This window comes from Chaetodon auriga, chromosome 11, assembly GCF_051107435.1.
Source record: "Chaetodon auriga isolate fChaAug3 chromosome 11, fChaAug3.hap1, whole genome shotgun sequence".
NCBI classification, from domain to species: Eukaryota; Metazoa; Chordata; class Actinopteri; order Chaetodontiformes; family Chaetodontidae; genus Chaetodon; species Chaetodon auriga.
The window spans coordinates 22,108,859-22,131,232 of NC_135084.1; the positions used below are offsets into that span (position 1 = coordinate 22,108,859).

General features: G+C 46.1%; 1 protein-coding gene across 1 annotated transcript in view; it reads right to left on the bottom strand.

Annotated features, from left to right (window-relative positions):
* The window catches only part of meis1b (Meis homeobox 1 b), an 80,591-nt gene that overhangs the window by 8,870 nt on the left and 49,347 nt on the right, over positions 1–22,374 (bottom strand). The window contains exons 9-10 of the mRNA XM_076742385.1: positions 14,600–14,676; positions 1,074–1,132 (exon numbers count right to left, since the gene is read on the bottom strand). Of these exons, the coding sequence (XP_076598500.1) occupies positions 1,074–1,132; positions 14,600–14,676 (136 nt within the window). The remainder of the gene's footprint in view (positions 1–1,073; positions 1,133–14,599; positions 14,677–22,374) is intronic.

Sequence of the window (22,374 nt, forward strand, 5' to 3'; positions counted from 1 at the left end):
GAAAGAACTTGCTACTTAAATAAAACATCATGACTTGTTCTGAAGGAAAAACGGCACTTTGGCACTTAACGCCGCCATGTTTATGACTTTTAACATAATTACTGCTCCTATAAATGTGTGATTATACATAATCCAGAGAATGAAATGAGCTGCAGGCTGACGCTCTGATCCTTTTTCCTCTGTGTCAACATTAAGTCATTGTTGCTGAGAGGCCTCAGAATCTGCTCCTACCTAAATGCTTTATCTAATAAATACTGCCTATGACCGAGCAGCGATGATAAGTGAAACCTGATAGGGTTCCTGTGCTTTGCTCGCCTCCATTGTTCTGCTCTCATAGAAATCCACTTACCTTCGATTCAGGCTGTTTGGGGGTCAGTCAAGCAAAAGCAAGAACTCAGCCCCACTGAATGCCTTTGAACTTTACTGCGCCCCTAATGCCACCCTGACCTCTGACCCCTATTACAGGTAATAAAGTTTACGGCAGTCCAAACCAAGCCATGCACCAGGGGGACCGCTCACTTGCTCCCCTCGCTCCCCTCGCTCCCTAAAACAGCCGCAAATAGGATTGAGGGGGGAGTTTAAAAGGAGTAGGGGGGGTAAAAACAGGTCTGGAGCCAAAAAGCCAAACAACGGTCACCCAAAAAAAGAAACGGGTGTAGCTCTCTTTATGTTTTGGTTTGAGCCGGGGAGGAAGGGTCGAGTGTTTTTTCTCCTTTGCCTGGTTGGCAAAGGGGGGGAGGAAGGGGTTAAGAGCAGACTTTACTGGGAACACAGCTAGTGTTGTTTACGGGCTAAGAAAAATAAATCCACTCATCGTTAACTCATTTTCAGCCAAATCATATCTATCGGATAATTAATAAATAGTTTCTCACCCCAAATAGCACGTCAAAGTTGATTAATGGTTGCTGTTAATGTTGTAACATTTTGGATCTTGATTTTAGTGGTCAGTCACTGAGGGGGAAGCCCCTGGAGGTTTGGGGCATTCCTGTATTTACCAGCTGAGGGGCCTCCGGGTGCATGTGTGGACAGCTTTCGCCTGCGCGACTTGAATACAGTAACTATAGGAGACTTGCCTGCACGGTTTGACTGGTCGATCATGGGCTGGACTATTCTCCTCCTGGCGTTAATGAACCTGGAGAAAGAGGAAGAGGATGGATGGAAAGAGGGAGGAGGTGGAGGAAGGAGACACAGAAACAACGTCAGTGTGTTTCTCAAAACAAGATCAGGCAAAAATTGCTGACTAAGACCATGAAAATCTTGGCACACAGCACGAAAACAAACACATTGCCAAACCCGCCTCTTTTTAGCTAACCATAACAGTGATATGGAGAAATTATTCTCCTCTAAGCAACCCTGAGCCCCCGTAAAGCCACAGCAAAAGTCACATCTTAACAGCCTTAACAACCGAGGCGGTTGTCTCTCAAAACGCAGAAGTCCACGACTTGTACAAACTTGCACCGCCGCAGCTTATACACAGTCCCATCGGCCCGAACACTGGGGTCTTTGTGGGGCGAGGCTTAACCGGGATTTTCTCTCTGCCTGTTTGAAACATGTCGACCCATCTCGCTTTGTTGGAGGCATTCCACCTCGCGACGAGCTGAGAGTGCTGACTGTTTAACACACTTGGCTCGGAGCGCGGCAGTGTGGGAAGTGTTGCTGACAGAAACATGTCACGTTGCCACTGGTGAGAGGCATTGTTTTGGGTGATACTCCGCGAAGACAGGTGACCACGTGTTACCGCGAGCTTTTTTTAGTGCGTGTGTTTTCACAGGAGCTGGATTTGGTACATGCAGCCGTGGACAAACCCCTTTACCCTGTGACCTCCTATAAAAGCACACGGTCAGACCATGTATTGTGCGCACACACACACACACACACACACACACACACACACCGTTACTCATATTCAAATCTGCTACTCATTTTCAGCTACACACACACTTAATCTCTCTCCTTCTCCTACGTCCATTCACACACATCGGCGCCCTCGCACACCCACCCAGGCGGCGCTCTGGCCTTGCTCAGCCTAACCCCTTGCGAAATGACCCTTTGACCTGTAATGACCCCAAAGAGAGAGGGCTCTTGGGATTTCTGACTTGATTTATGTGTTCCTGCTGTTGCCCCACCGGACACTTCTATTTCATCTCTAAAAGGAGGCGCATTAGCCGAACTTTAAGGAAACAATAGTCGTGCAGCGCCTCTGAAGCTGGAAAAAGGAGCGTTTAGGAGATCTAAGAAAGGAGAGGAGGAGGAGCAGAAACAAAGGGACACTAGCTGGTGCATCTGTTTGACCCATGATTAGTGAATGGAACCCTCTTGCTTTATATCTCTTTAATATTCCCTCCCAAACTGCTTTATGGTGCGCCTCCTTTTTTTTCTGCCCGCTATCTCTCCTGTATCACCTTCTAAAGACAGAGCTGCAGGGAAGTGAGGAGACAAAGAGTGGCAGAGATAGATAGCAGGAGAAGGGAGAATGATTAGCAGCCTGACTGTTTCCCTGCATTGTTTTTGTATAATTGCCCTGTTATATCTTGTAAGCCGCTTTAGGAAAATTGTTAATTTTTGACAGGGGTGCCGGCGGTGCTCTCTGTGAGGTGAAACGATCTGAGAAACAAAAAAAAAAACAACAAAAAAAAGAGAGCCGGGGATCTTGTCAGCCTTTGAGATTGATGCTTTGGCGTCTTTATTCTCAATTTGTTAAAGACATAAAGTAACATAAAGTATGTTGAAGTGGAATTTGGGGCGCGAGAGAGAAACAGGGAGAGCTGGGGAGGAATGCAAGAATGCACTGACATGGCAGAGCACCATCAAATGAGGGAACGTCTGGAGTTTTATCACCAACACCCCCTCCCTCCCTTCCTCCCTTGCTACCCTGTTTTGCTGGGGGAGATATGAGAGGAGGACTGAGGGAGCGAGGAGGGTTGAGGAGGCCGGAGCATTCCTCTAACTCTCCTCTCCTATCTTCTCCTCTCCTCTCCTCTTCAGGCTCTTTATAGAAGGACGAGGTCAACTCGAGGCCAGCGCCGGCTAACTGTTGACCTCTCCTTCTCTTCACCTCCTTCCCTCCTTGCCTTTCGTTGCAGTCTCCTCGCCTTCCTCTCTCTCACTTCACTCCTCTGGTGCAAAACGTGGCTCCTTCTGTCTCCCTCAGAAAAACACTGATGCAACAAAGGAGATTGTTTTGGCAATAGGTGTGTGCTACTAAGAAAGCCAGGCATTTGTTCCTGGTATAATGCGGATCAGGGAGGAATGTAATGGACTTGTAACTCGACGTGACCTCCCAGAAATATGGCACCAGTGCTTATTTACTCTAAGGATTAAATAGACTATGTATCAGTCAAGTAATAATCCTACTATCACTGCTGCTGCTGCTACCAGACCTACAAGTGCTGCTAATGTTGCTACAAGAACAGCTACAGTGACTCTGCCTCTCTGTATCTGTTTCCTTCTCCTGCTCGCTCCCTCCTTATCATTCCTTCCCTGTATGGTGGAAACTGACGGTCCACCTCCCAGCAACAAACCCACCAAGCCCCCTCCTCCTCGCAAAAACTCTCGCCGGTTTCCTGTCCCCGTCGTCCCCATATCTGAGGCCAGATGCACCATGGGGGCTGGAACAAAGGATAAAATGCCTCTCATAATAGCGGCCAGGGGAACGGAGCGATGGAGAGCGGGAGAATGGGAGTGAAGGAGGAGTGAGAGAGCGGGGGGGGGGGGGGAGAAAAAGGCAAGGGGCTCTGGTCTGCAAACCAGACACTCTTGCTGTGACCGTTAATAAGCTGACGGAGAGAACGGCTGTGCGAGAGGGAGAGGCAGGAGTGAGGGAGAGAAAACGGAGGGAATCCAGAGGGAGGAAATAAGGAAGGGAAAGACTCCGAAAGAGATAAAGAGCGATGGAGAGACGGGGAGGAAAGAGAGAAAGGGAGGGAAGAAAAAAAGCGGAGGTCCTCTATTAGGGGGAGTGAGGCTTCACCTTTGCACGACCCCTGGGTGCTATAGGGCCAGTGTTTATGGCCTGTTCATTCCCCTGCCTGCCATCACAACACAATGAGCTGCACTATTCAGCTCCGCTCAGTGCAACAATAGCTGAGCTATTTTGGCGTGACACACCACTGGTGGTACGCCTAAAGTTGGGCAAAAACACCAAAAGAAAAGCAGGAGGAAGGAAAGTGACTTGAAATAAAATTTGGCCTTGTGCAGCTCAGCGGATCCAGCATGGTGCAAACACTGCCAGGGGTTTGAGCCTGACTCCCACCGTGGGAACACATGCTTGACATATGCATGCACCCGTGGTACAGTGGATCAAAAATGTCCGCCACATGTTATGCCACAACTGAAGGCTCTTAAACGTCACATGAGGAAACTGGGTGAATTTTATTCTTTGTTGTTCTGCCTCCAATCTATTTCTCCTTCTGAGATTGCTAATGTCTGGATTAATCCTCCCGCCCCTCTCCCTCCTTCTCTGGAAAGAGTGGAACTGATTGCGACGGCGTCTGCCAAGCCCTTGCTAATGTCCTATTCTCATTACACCCGAGACGCGTACACACACACACACACACACACACATGCACACACACTCTGAGCTGAGGCAGCCGCACACAGGTGTACACGAAGCACACGTGAAATGCCCAATTAAAAGCAAGAAATTGTCTTTTTCATCAGCTGCCTTTGTTGCGTGACCAATTAGGGGATAATTTAATAACGAGCAGTGGAAAGATGCAGATTGGATATACAAAAGGTTACTCTGCAAGCTCGTTGATTTAAATTCATGTGGAGTTCTCAGTTTCTGTGGCACACATACTCACACGCACGCACATCTCCTGAGCCTCCTACCAATATTATATTAGTAACATGAGACACACTGAAACACACACATGTGCGCATATACACACGTCCTCTGCACTCACTACAAATATTACATTAGTAATCTGAGAGAATGTGCGCACACACGCACAGGCCTGCACGCACCTCACGTATAGACACGGCTGGATATTCCAGCATCACACACACACGTGTCAGGATCCAGCAGTGGGTTTCAGCGCGCGTCGACATGGGTTTGCATGCATATTCAAATCCGAGAGCCTCTTAAAATAACTGTATAACCACACAGTCCTCCTGACTGCCAATCAGTGTGATTTAAAAGCACTAAAAAGAAAGCGAGCCCTGACGGGTAGAATCATATAGCTTATCATCAGGTTGTCACTACGCGGCTGGCATCGATCGTCTGCTGCAACCACAATTAATGCCGTGCCCATACATCCTTCCTACTCGCACACACACACACACACACACACATATTCGTGCAAACTAAACCACTATTCTGTTATTTTAACTGAATTAATTCTGTTAATTCTCTCTCATGATTATTACTAACAAAAACTATACACAAGCAGCTGGTTCACACTTGTGCGCCCACACAAGATACAGTCACCAGTCATAAACCACAAGATCATACAGCATGTTGAAGCTAACGCTTAAACCAAACACCCCATTTCAATTCTTACATCTCATCTTGTATCCCTGCAGAACTTTATTATCCCATCCTCTGTCCCAGCACATCTCCATCTTCTTAAGTAAGTAGTTATTTTATTACAGGCTCACACATGATCTCATGAGCAGCAGGGGGTGGCAGTGCATTTGTGCACATGTAGCCGCATACTGTACGTGTGTATATGTATGTGAGCGTACTGCACGTGGGCGTGTGAGGGAATTACAGTTATGAGTTTCTCCCCTTGTTCTCCTCCGTTGACGAGTTAACTCATAAATCTCCTCCTTCTCTTATCCTCACATATCTCCCTCCCTCCCTCCCTTTCTCTCCTCCTCAGTGTCGTTCATAGGTCAGATGCTTGGATTAGATGCTCCAGATTAGTTTAAATAAACTAACTCAGCTGCTGGCAGAACTCTATTTGCAACACACACACACAAATCCAGCCAAGAGAGGGGAACATTGGGGGATGGATTGTGCACAAAAAAGGGGCTGACACTGTCTATAAGAAAGCCATACCTGACTGGATTGTGCAAAAAAAAAAAAGACTGTATAGTCCTTAATTTGCCTATGCAGCTTTCAACACGTACAAACACCTTCATGCACACACAGAGTTACAAACGTACTCAAGGCACTCATCCTGCTACATGTGCTCACTTGTCAACGAGTAGCATCCATCTGACTGTTTTCCCTCAAAGCTGCCCAGACCAAACGGCTGCAAAGAGCTACATGCCGTTGGTCCTTAACACTCACACAAACACACACCCTGCTCAGTCCCATGATCCTCTCTGTCTCTCAACCTCATTCTATAGGAAAAGCTCTGTGGAAAAGGTGTGGTGCCTTACCTATCACAGAGGGGTTCGCTGTGACACTGAGCGCACGTGCATGTTCACACACGCAGACAGAGGAAAACACACATGCACGCACACACATTGGATGGTAAGGTAAGGTTGGAGTGAGGTCATGCAGGAGTCACATGACCGAGTCTGAGTGCTGCAGCTAGGCTGTTATTAGACAGGAGGCCTGTGTTTTTGAGTCAGCAATGCATATGCGTCTTTATTGGCAGGCAAATAGTTTGTGAACCATCTCCAGTTGCATGCATAGCTATGCACAGACACACAGACACTCAGAGCACGCTGGTCCGCTCCAGCTCCTAATGACATGAGGTGGATTAGTCGGATTCAGTGCCTCATATGGAGGGAAACATAAGAAAAACAGTGTGAAATTTAAAAGGAGCTTTAGACTGAGAGCAGCCATGGGGTCACTTAATCCCCATTACTGCACACACATAAAATACAAGTATGTAAGCACACACATACGGAGGCACACACACACACTGTTGCTCCACTACCCAAGAGCCCAGTGTCCATTAAGAGAGCCATGAATCCACCACTAAAGCTGGTTTTACAGAGTGGAGCAACAGGCTGGGTAGCCACACACACACAAACTGGAGAAGAGCTCAGTGTGTGCGTGTGTTTAGTGTGTGTGTGTGTGTGTGTCCATGACAACCAGGTGCCTCCCAGAGTTATAGAGAGGAAACGTTGGCCACTTGAAAAACATACATGAACTCATTGGCTCTGACCGGGCTGGCTTTGCAACACTCACTGACTTCTAAACAAGACTCGTCTAAAGGCAAAAATATAAACAGAGGGTGGGAGAGAGAGAGGGGTGAGAGAGAGAGGGGGAGAGAGAGAGAGAGAGAGGGAGAAAAGGAAGCTCTCAGTGCAAGAAACAAGAAAACAAAACTACAGGCAGAGAATAAGACATCAGAGGGGAGGTGTCACATGCGACCTCCTTCACTCTCTTTATCTCTGTTCCTGCTTCCCTTCACACACATTCAGACAGCCTTGGACTCACTTAGCCACTCATCCATCAATGCCAGGCACAGGGTATGGCTTGAAGCCTGGCTTTACCCAGAAACAACATGGCTGCCCTGTGCTTCCCACTCCACAGACACAGCATTGGACAGAGTCTGTGTCCTTTAGCCTTCAGGCTCAGATCAAAACGTGTGTGTGTGTGTGTGCGTGCATGAGATACTGTGCGTTGCTCTGTGTGCGTGTGCTCGTGATGAAGCTCTGTGCTCTCCTTGTGGGGTTTCTGTGGGGTCTTGCAAATGTATGTGCATGTAAATACTTGCAGGATGTATGTTTCCATTTACCGTATACACAAACAAACACTGAAACTTCGCCACCAAGAACAAAATCTCAGTTTATATACACACACGCACAAGCAGAGTCATGTTTCCATCACTTTTGGGGATATTACATAGACTTCCATTCACTTCCTGGAGACTGACAATAACCTTAACCACTGACCCAAACATCAGCTGTTTTCCAACTGGGGACACGGCTGTTGTCCTTGAACAAGCAGTCCCCAGTCAACTGGTCTTTAGCCTGAAATTTGTCCCAGAAAGAAGCCCATGTCAGAAACGCACACACACACACACACACACACACACACACACACACACACACACACACACACACACACACACACACATACAAGATGACCAGTGTCACACAGAGCGAGTATTGCTGACAGGGCTTGCAGTGGCGACTGCTGCAAACACACAGTGGTTGACCTAAATCCCCCCATACTGCCCGTGTCATATCCTGCCTCTGCGCGTGTCACTTCTCCCCACTGGCTCACAGCAGCGTTCGCTACGGGGATCCCTCTGACTGCCCAGAAACGAGCGAAGGCAGCTTCAGGCGGCTGACATCCGCAGTCAGCAAACACCAAAGGAGTGGAAGTGAGGGAGAGAGGGTCATTCTGAAGGAAACCTGATGGGATAATATCTGTTCTCCTCTTCAGATAGTGACTATGTGCTCAGGACTTCAGAACAATCCCTGGTTTGGTTTGTTTCACCAGTGGAGGCTAACAGTCGCAACATGTGCCACCTGAAGCGGTTTGTTAGCCTCATTATTTTATGCTTTGTCTACAAATCCTTTGCACAGAACCATCACTTATCTTAATTGCATGAAATCAATCCAGTCGTCTGCCTGTTAATTGTGGGAGTAGGTGTCCTATTTTTCCTAGATATTTAATTTTGGCACAAAACGCTTGCGCCGCGTCCCCGCTGATTCACTTCCCCACAGCTTTTGATCAACACAAGAAAACATCAGCGTGAGAACAACAACTGAGTGATGGCGGGCGAGTACGACAGCGACCATGTGTGCTTCCACAGGCCCTGGCATTCACGTTCTGCCGCCTTTCATGTTTTGGACCCCCCCCCCCCCCCCCCCTCCACGACTACAAAAGAAGGTTGAAAAGCAAGGGAGAGGAGTGAGGAGAAAAGAGGAGGGAATAAAAAAGACTGAGAGAGGCGAATGAAGAGAAATGCAGGTTTGGCCTCGGGCGGCGTGCTGTGATGTAAGAGAAACAGAGAGAGAGAGGGGAAGAAAGAGGGAGGACGGGGGGAGGAGCGATGGTGTTGAGTTCACAGTGTGTCTTTGCACATGGACACCTATATGTGTATGAGCACACACGCACGTCGACACACACTTCTGTTGACATAATACGGCAAAGACAGGGTCGTGTCTGCACAGATTCCTGTAAAAGCCTATTGGTAGCAACAGACTTCAAACTGAGAGATGAAAATATTGCTTTTGAAATGGTTTTCACATTTTAACTCTAAAAGTGTTGAAATCTGAGGGTGAGGTCATATCGAGGGAAACGTGTGTGTTCATGTGTGTGTGCGGTATTTGCTGTAATGTCAGGCAGTTTCAGGCTGAAGCAACTTGACAGAACTGCAGTGTATGAAACAGGCTCTAGGGCATTGACTGAAACTGGGCCTGCTAATTCCAAAACACACACGCACACACACACGCACACACGCACGCACACACGCACACACACACACACACCTCAGAAGGCTTTCTGCGAACAAGTTCCAGCACCTCTCTCTCTGGCCTGTCAACATACTGAACCATGCAACTCATCTCACTCTACGTGTTTGTGTCTCTCGTGTCTTTTAAAGGGTAATTCTGATCTTTTACCATATTACAACAGTGAAAACACTGTATTCACTAAAATAATATCAAAGACCTGCAAGTATTTTCTTTCTTATGCTTTTTTTTTGTCTTAGTAGCTGTGCCAGATGCAATCAAAGGATCACATTGGTTGCTAAGCTAACAGTTTAGCCAGATTTTGTGATTTCTCCCTGTACAGGATAACTGTGCCAGCACAGCCATAACAAGTACAATAGGTCAAAGTTGAAGCAGGGTTTTGTTATGGAGACCAATTATTTCATAGTTAACCAAGGAGGCCCTTTAAAACCTGTGTTCCCAGAACAATATAATGCTATCATAACTGCCAAACAACAATGGCCAAACCTAAGAAAACTGATTAAAAAAAGGGAATTGTGCTTTCATTTTCTTCACAAAAACAGTGAGTTCTTCTTCTCCATCCATGTTTCCATGTTCTCTTTCTGTCACCCCACCCCACGTCTCATTCCTCCCCCTCCCCTCAACTCTTCCTCTCCTCGTTCTCCCTCTGCTCGTCCTTTCTGAAACCCGATAAGCGGCGTATATGTACACGCCACGCCGCTCCTTCCTAAGTAGCCTTCCTCAACGTCCGTCCATTCTGCCCTCTTAAATACTGCCTCACTCGCTCTCCTTCTCCCTCCCTTGCTCTCTCCCTGTCTATGCTTTTAAGACGTTCGTAAAAGGAGGTCTTATTGACAAAACAATCGCTCGGCGAGGCTTAAACACTGCCTTTAAAGGGGCATTATTAAATTGCAGGCAGGAAGGGGAGGGGCAGCCAACAAGGGAAACCTGATGACCTCGCCATCGATTTTTACATCACCGGAGCGTTAGGAGAACTTAGCAGAGAGATACTGACTGTAGCCAGAGAAAGAGAAAGTAGAGAGAGACATTTTATATGTTACGCTTTGAGCTTTTAGCTGATGCACGACTCAGAGTGGTTTACAATGTGTGAGCAGGTAAAGGGTTGTATTCAAGGACATCTAGATAATGTGGCTGTTGATAGACCTCAATCTGGAACAAACTGGTTACGTTTCTGATTCGATCACTGCTCGACTCCTTTCTTTACTGATCTACATATTTCCTAACATCACTTCATGCATATTTATTTCAGGACATGTCATAATGACAAGCGACAACGTCTAAGAATGAGCAGCAGCGAACACAGAGCCATCATCTGCTCATGTGGAAGGCAGAGAGGTGCACTTCTGGTCCGGGGGTATATTTACTTAAGATAACAAATGAATGTTTTAAAGGGCTTGTTTTTTGGGGGGGGGGGAGAAATGATTTGAAGTTTTAATTGGCATAATTGCACTACAAACATGCCTCAAAGATTTGTTTGATTTGAAGCAGAGATGATATATTTTGCTTCAGGCTGCGTAATTTTGTCGTCAGTCAGCGCTCCTACAGGGGCCTGTGAGGGACAGCAGGTCATGTGAGAAAGTTTCACCGCTCCGTGAAAGTTGATAAAACCAAAATGTTTCACTAGTTCTGTTGGAATAAATTATAAACTTCTGGCTTCGTGTATTTAACTTATTACTGAGGATTTTACAGAGTTATTTTGCTGATATATCAATATCCTTAATGAGCATGAATCGACCAAGATAGCGTTGGCACGTTTGTTGTATATGTAACTGAAAAACAGTTGAGCATTTAATTGTGTGAGCATAAGTGTTTGAGTACGTGTGTGTGTGTGTTTGTGTCATGCGCTGACTCGTTTTCTGAGTGTGTGTGGAAACAATACACTCATTCACTGTGTGCACGTCTCACCTGTCTAAGAAGTCTGAGGCCTTGTTTCCATGTGACTGTCAAGTGAATTTGAAGCGAGCTTTGAAATGTCATGAAGAAGAAGAAGAAGAAGAAGAAGAAGAAGAAGAAGAAGAAGAAGAAGAAGAAGAAGAAGAAGAAGGAGGAGGAGGAGGAGGAGGAGGAGCTGCTATGAAGGGATGTGTCCAAGTATTTGTATTTAGGTGTGTACAGTATGTGTGTACATTCCCAACATATAATTCTGCTGTGTAAATGTGCACATGCATTACCCCACACCCATATGCGCACACACCCACACCCACACACACACACACACACACACACACACACGTTCTCCATTCAAATTGAGATTCCCTGGTGCAGCGTATTTCTGCCAATAATTCATGAGTGATCTGCGCCCCTTGCCGGCCTTTAGCATTTTTATTTAATCTGCTGAGCCCAACCGCGTGCTCACTCATCAATAATACACACCGACATGTGTGTTAACACATCTATGGTGTGTGTAAGTGCATGAGAGAGAGAGAGAGAGAGAGAGAGAGAGAGAGAGAGAGAGAGAGTATGTGGGTGTATGAGACATAGTGTGTGAGCTGTGTGTATTAGCCAGAAGAAGGGAGAGTGTGTGTTCCATGCCGGATCATGTGACAGGGTTGCACCGTGCGTTTTATTTGTCAGCTGCACGTTTGTCATCGCGAGGTCCTTCCCTGTTGGGACAACAAGCACGGATGACCTGCAGTTCATCTGCGGCCATTCGACGTGAATCCAGTGGCGATGGTGTGAGCGCCGGGGTACGACCGTGAAACACACGCCCGCTAAGTGTTTTATGCTTCCTGAAGTCCTCTTTGGCTTGATGTCACAGTTGTAGACCTGATTTGGTTCAAGTGAATTGCATGAGAGGATGTGTGTGCGCGCATGTGTGTGTGCGCGCGCGTGCGGAAGAATTTACACAAGCGCGCATTTATGTGTGTGAGTTCACGAACAGCGCCGACAAACACGCTCACAGCTTGGGAAAATGACTTCACCAAATCAGTGGGTCAGGAGGTAACATCACCGGGGGTTGCTATGGAGACACCCAATGACGGGGCTTCCCAACCAGCACAACAACACGCCTGCGAAATGGCAGTTCCCCTAACGTAACCTCTCTCTCTGCCTGTCTGAGGTTGTCTCTCCATCTATCTGTCTGTCATCTTTTTTTCTCCACCTCTCTTCACTCTCCTTTCCCCCTCGTTTCGTTGTCTTTATATCTCCGTCAGTCCGTCCTTTCACTTTATTGTTTTCCTTCTCAATCACGCTACAATGTAATGCTCGCTCTCTCAAACAGCCGTGCATGGAAATATGCCTCTGGACAAGCACGCACACACACACACAAACACACACACACACTTGTATACAATGAAATGTGAGGGGGCAGCGAGATCCCAGCATGGAGGGTTTAACAGCTAATACCCCTTAGATTAACCACCCCCGGTTCCCCTCTCTTACACGCACACACACACACACAACATCTTCCACAAACCAAGATTAACCTCCCACGATTTACACAGTGTGTGTTGGTCATGCACAAATACACACACACACACACACACACACACACACACACACACACACACACACACACACACACACACCTTAAGGGTGTGTTGCTATCCCCCTACCAATAAAAACAACAAACAGAATGAGAGCACACAGTCAGCCTTAAGTGACCAAGCTACTGTTCATGTGACTCCCTCTCTCTCTCTCTTTCCCTCACTCACACACACACACACACACACACACACGCACACACACACAGAGCTTGGCTTTATCTCAGCTGTAAGAATTGATCCCCCATGGATTTCAGAGGGGTCACGTGATTTGATAACCTCTACAGGATTCCCCCTGGTCAGGAGGCCTTTTTCTGCCTGTGTGTGTGTGTGTGTTTTTTGTGTTTGTGTGTGTGTTTGTAGGGGTGTGTGCGTGCATTATTTTTGGCCCGGTATAAAATGAATTCTCCATAGACTGATACACCATACCCTAATCTAACGTCTGTCTGTCTCTGAGGTCTGAGATTGAACAATGGCTGGGAATAATGTTAACATCATTAGACTGCTGGTAATGGGGATTTATCATGTCTCATCTCTTTCTCTCCCTCTCTCCTTATCTTTCTCTCTTTCTCTTCATCTATTTTTCACTCCCGTCTGGCTCTTTAACTCTCTCTCTCCTTCTGCAGCTTCAGCCTTCCTGCAGTCTCCACTTTCATGCCCGTACCTAGCAACTGACTGATACTTTCAAGGATTATTTTAAGGGCTGCTCAGATCAAACACCCTCTGCCTGGACCCTGCCTCAATTACCCAGACTCCAGCCCCTTTAATTAGACATGGCTAATAACACTAAGCATGTGCTGATAGCCATCTCTCTGATAAGACTAGCCGCGCAAGGACACAGGGCCCCTTTCTACCTTTTACAGAGCAACCTAAGGTTAAAACGGCTAGTTAGCAACTTATTTTATGGCGTGGGCCAGTCACGCTTGTGCCCAATTAACAGGCCAGTTGGCACTTACAGAGCATTAATTTGCAAAGGCCAGATAGCAATGGGGCTGCACACTTCTAAGCTAGGCTCCTTGCTAACAAGGACAACTTAAAATGCTAAATGCATTATGAAGAAGTACTAAATAATAATGTAAAAAGGGATAAATGGTCAGTGGACAGCCAACAAAATGATTTCTAACTGGATAATCAGCAGCTGCTGCTATCAATCAATCAATCAATTATTTCGTTTCTTAGTTAAGTTTACAGCGTTGCTCGTACACTCTGACACTGTCCACATGGCTAACTGTCTCTGGCTAGTTTCAAGGATAATTCAGTGCATGAAGTGGGAATAAATGTTTAAATTGTTAGCAAGAGAGAATAAATGTTAAATGAGATGTTCACTGCCTAATTAAAACAAATGTTAATCACAGTAAAAGGTGCTACAAAAAGCCACAAACCCCAAAATAAGTTAGCCAAAGTAAAACCCTATAATTAGTCTCAGAGCTACCACTTTTTCAGCAATCATTCTTGTATAACTGGGAAAACATCCAATAAAATCATCCAACTTGCATGTTGGATGATTTTATTGGATGTTTTCAGATGGTAGTTTGACTCTTAATTAACATGGATGCTCATGTTTGAGCTGAGTTGGGCTGTTGGTTTGGAAAATCACTCCAGGCCATATCTCTTTAGATGGATTGATCTAGGTGAGGATGACTCGGTAAGTGGTGTGTGTGTTTCTGTGTGTGTGTGTAGGATGAAAATAGGGGTGGAGTGGAGGCATTAATTCCGATCATTAAGAACTTGGATTGCCTGGAGGCACAAACCCCTCAAATCGACTGCATGTAAACTCTGAGATGACTTACCAGTTGTTCACTTGTAGGATGGTGAGGCCTGTGTCTTGCGCCAGCTGTTTCTTCTGTTCTTCTGACGGGTAGGGATGCTGCGGGAGGGAGAAGAAGGAAAACATCTATGAGAAAAGGCTGACCGTAAATTGTTTAATGAAGCTTCTTGTTGTTGGAAAAAAAAGCGTTTGATTTGCCTTTTAGTCAAGAAAGAGTTGTTGCAGGGCGCAGGTTACACACACAGAACCATACGGCGTAATGAGAGGTAGAAAATGAGATGTGTGCTCATGCCCATTGGCGCGTAGGTGTCAGTATGTGCCTGCGTGTATCTGGATGTATACTGTGAGTATGTGTGAGCATGTGCACGACAACGTGCCGATCTCCCCCCGATCATTAATGGAATATGAAATCTTGTAATTAATGGCAGCCAAAAAGGCAAGCCAATTAGAAAGTTAAGTGAAGTGGAGAACCAGCGCTGGTAATTAGGCAGCCTCTTACACAAATATATTCGCGTCGACGGCCCCCCTTTCACCCCGCTGCATATGTAATCAGCGAGCGGGGAATATGTAACGTTAACCCGACGGAATAGAGACAAGAGAATGTAAAACCTTATGTCTTCACTGCTGCTGTTTGCTTTTATATGTTTTGCCGGTGGTACAATAACGTGGCTCTTTTAAGTTTGCTGTAATCATTTTTGCAGTTTAACCGCGCTGATTGTAAGAAACAGGAAGTACAGAAAGACTTACGGGCTTCATCCTGTTGAGTACCAGCGCAACACAGGAACAGGAACTTCTTCCAAACACTACGTATTTAATCGAATTTTCAATCTTTTAAATCTTAGATATCAAAATATCTGCCAGTAAGAGAAGAAGAAATATTCCACTTTGGTTTATATCTTGTCTTCACTCACATCTTCTTCGGCCTCATCACCTTGACAGAGCAGACTGACACTTTTTGAGGGAATCGCACTGATACATGATAAATGACCTTACTGCCTCACTTATTTTATATTTTTCTGAAGACTCAAGATCGATGCACGACAAGCAACGGTTGGACTGTTGGAAACAACCCAAACTGACTTCAAGCCTGGTGATTAAATCTGAACTACTGACTGCAGCCTGTCCCCGAGAAGCCAGCTGAGAACAGTTAAAGTCGAGCCACCTGTTTAAATATATAGAATGAATAAATTGGATAAATGTGAACTCGGGGAGTGTGTTGATTTATATTAGAGTGTGTGTGGGGGGATCACAGTTGCATGGAGGCTTGTTCGTGGAGGACAATGTGCCGTTCATGACGGAGACAAGACATGGACTGTGCTGAACACCATAGGCAGGCCATAAAAGAGGAGCAGAGGAGGGAGGCGCAGGGAAGCGGAGGAGAGAATAGATTGTTGAAGCATGAAGTGGAAACTACATAATTTCCAAAATGCTATGTTTACATTTAGGTAAGAAATAACTCATGAAAGAGGACTGGATGGTCCAACCAGGTGTGTGAACGAGCACCCACTGATTTTCTATCACATTACAGCGAAACTGAAAGACGTACTTTGTTAGCCGATGTGCTGTTTGTCCGTTTAGGCCTCAGCAAAGAGCTCTGCTTACAGCGCAGCAGTTGCCTCACACAAAAATTTAACCAGTAATGAAATCAATACCAAAAATTCCCCTACATGGTTTTTTTCTTGGCAAATTCACAACAAACTGAGAGAGCGGCGGCATGTGTGTCCTCACTGTTCAGCACCAGCACGTCGTTCCAGCGGCACGACCAGGTCGCCCTGACAGAAAGACCCCCGACATTTATTCAGTTACTCTCCCGTCTTATGGCGAGCAACAGTAGGCGCCACAGACATGGCTACTGTATGATATAAAGAGTATGTCTAACAAGAACACACGCACAGACACACACACACACACACAGACAAACACACAAACACACACAGAGACACTTAATAGTCAATCAGACGTGCAAAATCAGTGCGGCGCCAGCGTTTTCATTTTTTCATTACAGTTTTTTCAGTGCATAATGAACAGGATTGTGTTTAATGCTGGGACGACCCAGCAGAGAGAGAGAGGAGACTGATTTTTTCCCAGCCTTCCCTCGTCCATGTGATTGGTTGTGGGGAATGGGAACACAAGGAGGCTAATTTCATGCGCCAAGTTATAATTGCATTGTCGCCTCTGGCCAAATTTGTGTCCACTTCTTTTCTGCAACCATTTTTGAGCGCCTTTATGCGTGTGTGCGTGTGTGCACGCGTGTGCACCAATGCATGTGAACTGTCTGTCCATTCATATACTGTGAGTGTGTGTATGTGTGTGTGTGTGTGTGTGTGAGTATCCACCCCCATACTCTAGACTGATCAGATAGTATCAGAATTAAAATAGCTTGTAAATCTGGGGCGCCGCTCGCCTGCCCACGTGTGTGGAAAGTGAGAAAACATTATTCTTTAGGGCTTGTGTCATCTGATGTCTTGACGCATTGAGCGCTTCACATATAGACGCCTCTCACACACACACACACACACACACACACACACACACACACACACACACACACACACACTCACCGCCGACATATTAAAGCTAATCATGTGAACAATATGTCTTTTAAGGCTTTCTTCTCCACAAACAAAGCTGATAGAAGTTGAAAAGATCAGTGTGTCCATTCTATGTGCTGAAGATCTGTGGAAGCAGGAGTGTTTGCCTCGTGATTTTGAGGTGGGGGGGTGGAGTGGAGGGGGGGCCATGCCAGGGGCCACAATATAGCACAAATACACCCTGTTTCAGTGCTTCCCTCCCTTTAGCTTCCCAGCGCACACACGCACGCGCACGCACACACACACACACACACACACACACACACACACACACACACACACACACAGAGACACGCACACAATCTCAATCACAGAAGGCAGCACTGGGAGAAAAATGTGGTTGGTGGCCTGAGTGTGCTCTGTTCAACACACACTCTGCCAGCACTGGAATGTCAGTACATTCACTCAAGTATGGAAAAAAGGATAATTCTGAGGCTCTTGTACTTATAATATGATTAAAGGTTACAGAACAAACTGCCCAACAGTAGAATGAGCTCCATCAGCTACGATATGAGAATGCTGTTTACACATTAATGCATCAGTGATAATAATATGATTACACAACACTGGCAGGGATGATTTCGTGGCATCGTGAGTACTTCAACTTTTCATACTTTAAGCACATTTTTGCTGATCGTACAACTTTTACTGAGGAAACTTGTGAATGCAGGACTTCTGCTACTTCTACCTTAAGTAAAGGATCTGAAACCGTCTTCCACCGCCGCTTCCTGCTTCTAATACTACCTCCAAAGTGCCAGAGATTTCAAGTACAGAATAAGACACTCTTAATGGAAGCGTTACCAGGCAAAGATGGCCCGAAAGCCAAAACATCAAAACAGTTTTTGTCCTCCTTTTTTCTAAACCGCCAAATTAGCTCCTATCTGTCAAAACACTGTGATTTAGTTTCTCGCTGAGCAACAAGTCGCCCAGTTTTAATATTGTCTGTGAGTGATTCTGGTGTCTTAACGGCCTTTGGCTGTGGTTCAGCGGGTTGAGAGAGAGAGAGAGAGAGAAAGGCCTTTAGTGAGAAAAGCAATAACATGTTCTTTAAAAGAGCAGATGGAAAGTTTCTGCGCATCCTTCCCTCCCTTCCCTCTTCCCTCCGCCTATCTTAATGATATGTCTTCTCCAAATATACAACTCCTTTCATGAGAATTTCCACCCTGCTCGCCGCTCTCTGCTGGGCTCTGAGCATGTGGGTGCCAGGAGGGGTGTGTGTTTTCGCTTCTCTCCTCTGTGTGTCTTATCAATCCTTGTGTGTGTGTGTGTGTGTGTGTGTGTGTGTGTGTTTGTGTGTGTGTGTGTGTGTGTGCAAGCGTGGGTGTGTGCGTGTGTGTGTGTGTGTGTGTGTGTCCATTTGAGTCAAAGCTTTTTGCTCCAGTGTGTTCATATTAGTAATCTCTGACATTAGAGTGTGTGTGTTTATGTGTGTGTGTTTGAGCCACTGAGCTTGCTGGGCCTACCAGTAAGTTCAGCTGTGCGTGGTCGTGTGGTCGTGTGTGTGTGTGTGTGTGTGTGTGTGTGTGTGTGTGTGTGTGTGTGTGTTTGCATGCAGATGTCTGTGTGGGTGAGTAACAGAGCATCAGTAACATCCCCTCCCTGTCTGACCGTCTTCCTCTCTGACCCCCTCAGACAAGAACAAGAGGGGGATAGACAGACAGAGAGAAGAAAGAAAGAAAGGACGAGGGAAGAAGGAGGCAGGGGAGGAGACATGGAAATTGATATCTGGAGCCCCAGGGGTTTAACGAAGAGATAAGAGCATAAATATTCCTCAAGACCCTGCTTTACTCCCTTTGTCCCACGCCTAACCCTGGAGAAAACTATTCTAGGCAGAGCAGCCGAAAAAATGTCAGTTACCAGAGCCACAAAAACCGTCATCGGTAATCAGATTACAGCTGCATATAAAAATTGTATACTCAATAAAATTTGAATTTTGGAAGTTATACCGCACACTCGCTGCACTGTTATGATTCCGATTTCCTGTTCTGCTTTTCCATTTACGTTTGAGAAACCCGACGCTCCAAGTTCGCTCGGCGCCGCCCTCAAGGTCACTTTGACAAGACACACGGCGATTGTGCAGACAGATCCATTAACCTTTAGAGGACAAAGTGCGCAAACAAAATCTGAATCTCATCAGCGGGACCAATAAGGCACCAAAACTTTGACAGAAGTGAAAAAGTACCAACTTCTTAAAGGTCGTGCCTGCCTTCCGACTTGTAAGCCGTGCAAAGCCTCACCTTAGTCTACGGGCAGCAATGAGCGAAGGGAGGAAAAAGAGAAGAACAAGAGTCTGAGTCACTCTTTTGTCGGGGATGCTCCAATTCACCACGAGGGGAGGGCTATTTCAGAAACGTCTTTTATCTTGCTGCAGTTCTCCCTTCTCTTCATCTCGCCTTCTCAGCAAAGCCAGTTGTCTCTGCCGCTCTGCCTCTCGCCGCCTTCCCCTCACTGCTCCAGACACGTTGGGTTTTTACTTTTAATTTGGTGTTGACTCAAAAATAAGCTCTCCACCCTTTAAAACCAATACAAACATTGACAAAACTGACTGACTGAATATGATAGCAAAATTCAACCTTTACATGTTTCTGTTTCGGCTTAGTTTACTTTGTTATCTAAGAGATACAAAAACAAAAATCAGCATATTAAAGCACACGTACTGCATTCTACTATTACATCTATTAATCTTAATGTGGGTGATTCCACCCTTGTTAACCAATTCAGCGCAGCCACAGTCCTCCCAGTCCTTCTTTAGGCATTAGCACGATGGCGTTATCGCTGCATATATTTCTATTTAAAGCTGTGCTTCCAAAGCCTCTGTGCATCCCATTAAAAAGGCTCGACACGCCACATTAGCTTTATAAAAGTGCTACGATGAAACAGGATGGAGGGAGGCATAAGAGAGAGGAGAATCATATGTTGTCGCAGTCATGTGATGTCTCTCAAAAAGAGGCCGTGACACTGCACAATCTGTGGATAACAGACATGGGTCAGTGGTGTTTTGAGATAGCTTACTTTACCACCAGATGGTTGGGGTTTGCCACAGGGCATAAGGATGCCAGTAAACGCAATGAATCACAGTAAACAACTTCTTAATACGCAACAATTTATTTTTGTGTAGCTTTCTGTTCAAAATCATTTCCGTTGAGTCACTTATAGAGGACGTTTAACGGTCCGGACACAGTAAACCCCCACGACCCGAAACAGCGGGCAGGTCACGGCAGCATTGTGCGTGGTTACTGACTTGCGTGTACCAGCTGAGGTACAAGTGAAAAGCCTTGACTCGGCCAGGTCCGTTCCCCTCACTGTTCCCAGGTCAAATCTCTGTGGAAACCGAGCTGCCCATCAGGAATGCCTGACGGCTAATCCGGGGGCCTTTTTGGCTAGAAGGGCATCAGAGTATCATACCAAACTGTCTCACACACACACACGAACACACGAACACACGAACACACAGTTTACTGGAAGTGTAGCCTTGCTGCTGCCAGACATATGAGATTACCTTAAATATTTGGGGAGGCAAGCACATTGTTATGCTAACAACAAATGCCCAGAACCGTGAGCACAAGCAGACTTTAAAACAAGCGTTCCAAACTATAAGTCTGTTGCATCTCATACAACAAGCTTCCAATTTCAAAAATTTCTTGCTCATTCAGTGGAAGTTTCATCCTCTGTGTGTGCGCTCACGCTGCGCTGTGAACGCCACGCCATTTCAAATTCCTTTCTGTGTAGGTGGCATCGACTGACATCCCTTTGACTTCATTAGGGAGCAGGGACCCAGCAACAAAGCTGGCTCTGGGAGAAAGGGGGGATTAAAGAAAAAAAGAAAAGAGAGTGAGAGCGAACAAAACAACAACAGAAAAAAAACAAAGCACCCCTAACCTAATTTCCTCTGATTCGGGCTGCTCCGATGCAAAATAACAAAACAGAGCAAAAACAGATCTTTTGAGAGACTCAAAATGAACCAACTACAGGATGAGAGTTTCAGAGAGCCCCCTCTAATGTCAACACCCCCCCGTCTCAGTGCTGTAGCCTAATACGCAAAAAAAAGCAGAAACAGCCTCGTTTATGGCGTCGGACTACGGTAAACCGACTCAAAGCTTGTAGCATGAATAATTCACCACCGTTTTTTTTTTTTTTTGGTTTGAAACCTCGATATATGCACCAGAAATGAAGAACCCCCCCCCCTGCAAACTGTTTTTGTCATCAAATCTCTCCATCTCTTCTGGAGATAAAGAAAAAAACAGATGTTCTTGGGCTTTTCGTTCATTAATGAGCATTTTCTCTCCCAAAAAAACAGCTTTTGTTGATTTAGGGAAATCTCGCAGCGCTCTTGCCTATGGGAATGAGATAAATCTAGTTGGCTGGTGAAGCAAAGGGTGAAAAGTATGTCATTAAAGCTCTTGAACAAAGTGGATTAGACAATGTACAGCATTACCAGCTTCTCCACTAAGATAATTGATGATTAGCATCATTCATCCCTTTTCTAAGGGCACACAACATAATGCAGTCAGTGCTGTAGCTGTTCCTGCCACGCTGAAGGGTGTGAATAATGATCCGTGTGCTTTACAGTTGGGTGGGTCTCTAGCCTTATGTGTATACTGGAGCTTATGGCGTGTATGCACATGACCGAGTCTCAGGTCTTAACAAAGTGCTGTATTGTGCTTAACACAGAACGTAAAGGGTGAGGTCTGTTGATACTGAAGGAGAGCATCTTATATTGTGTGCTGTCTGTACTCTCCTTTCACTAAGAGTGAGGGCGTGCTTCATTAGTCCTCCCTATTCCAGCTCAGGGGAGGCTAAATTTATTAAGGGGGCCGGATGTTGCACAACACCTGCTGCTGTGCTTCCCTCTGTGCAATAAAGGGAAGGGGGTGCAGCATGCTAGCTAGTGCTAGTGGTAAGCGCTGCTCGTTGGACTGAGGCTGATGAGCTGGGGCTAATTCAGGGGGTGATTATGTAGTTTGCTGGACCACTAAACCTCTTTAAGCCCGTAATTACTGCCTATTTGAGCGAGGGGAGGCACTCCAAAGCAATCGGTACTTGCACCAAGCGGCGCAGTGAACGGCAGCCACAGCTGGAGGTGGGCTGCCTCAGGGCTGCCTGGGATGGAGGGGTGTGTAAATGGGGAGTAGGAGGGATCCACAAAGCCTCAACCCAGTCAGGTACCACTGAAAGCTGAGAGAAAACAGCGGGATGCCCCTAAGAG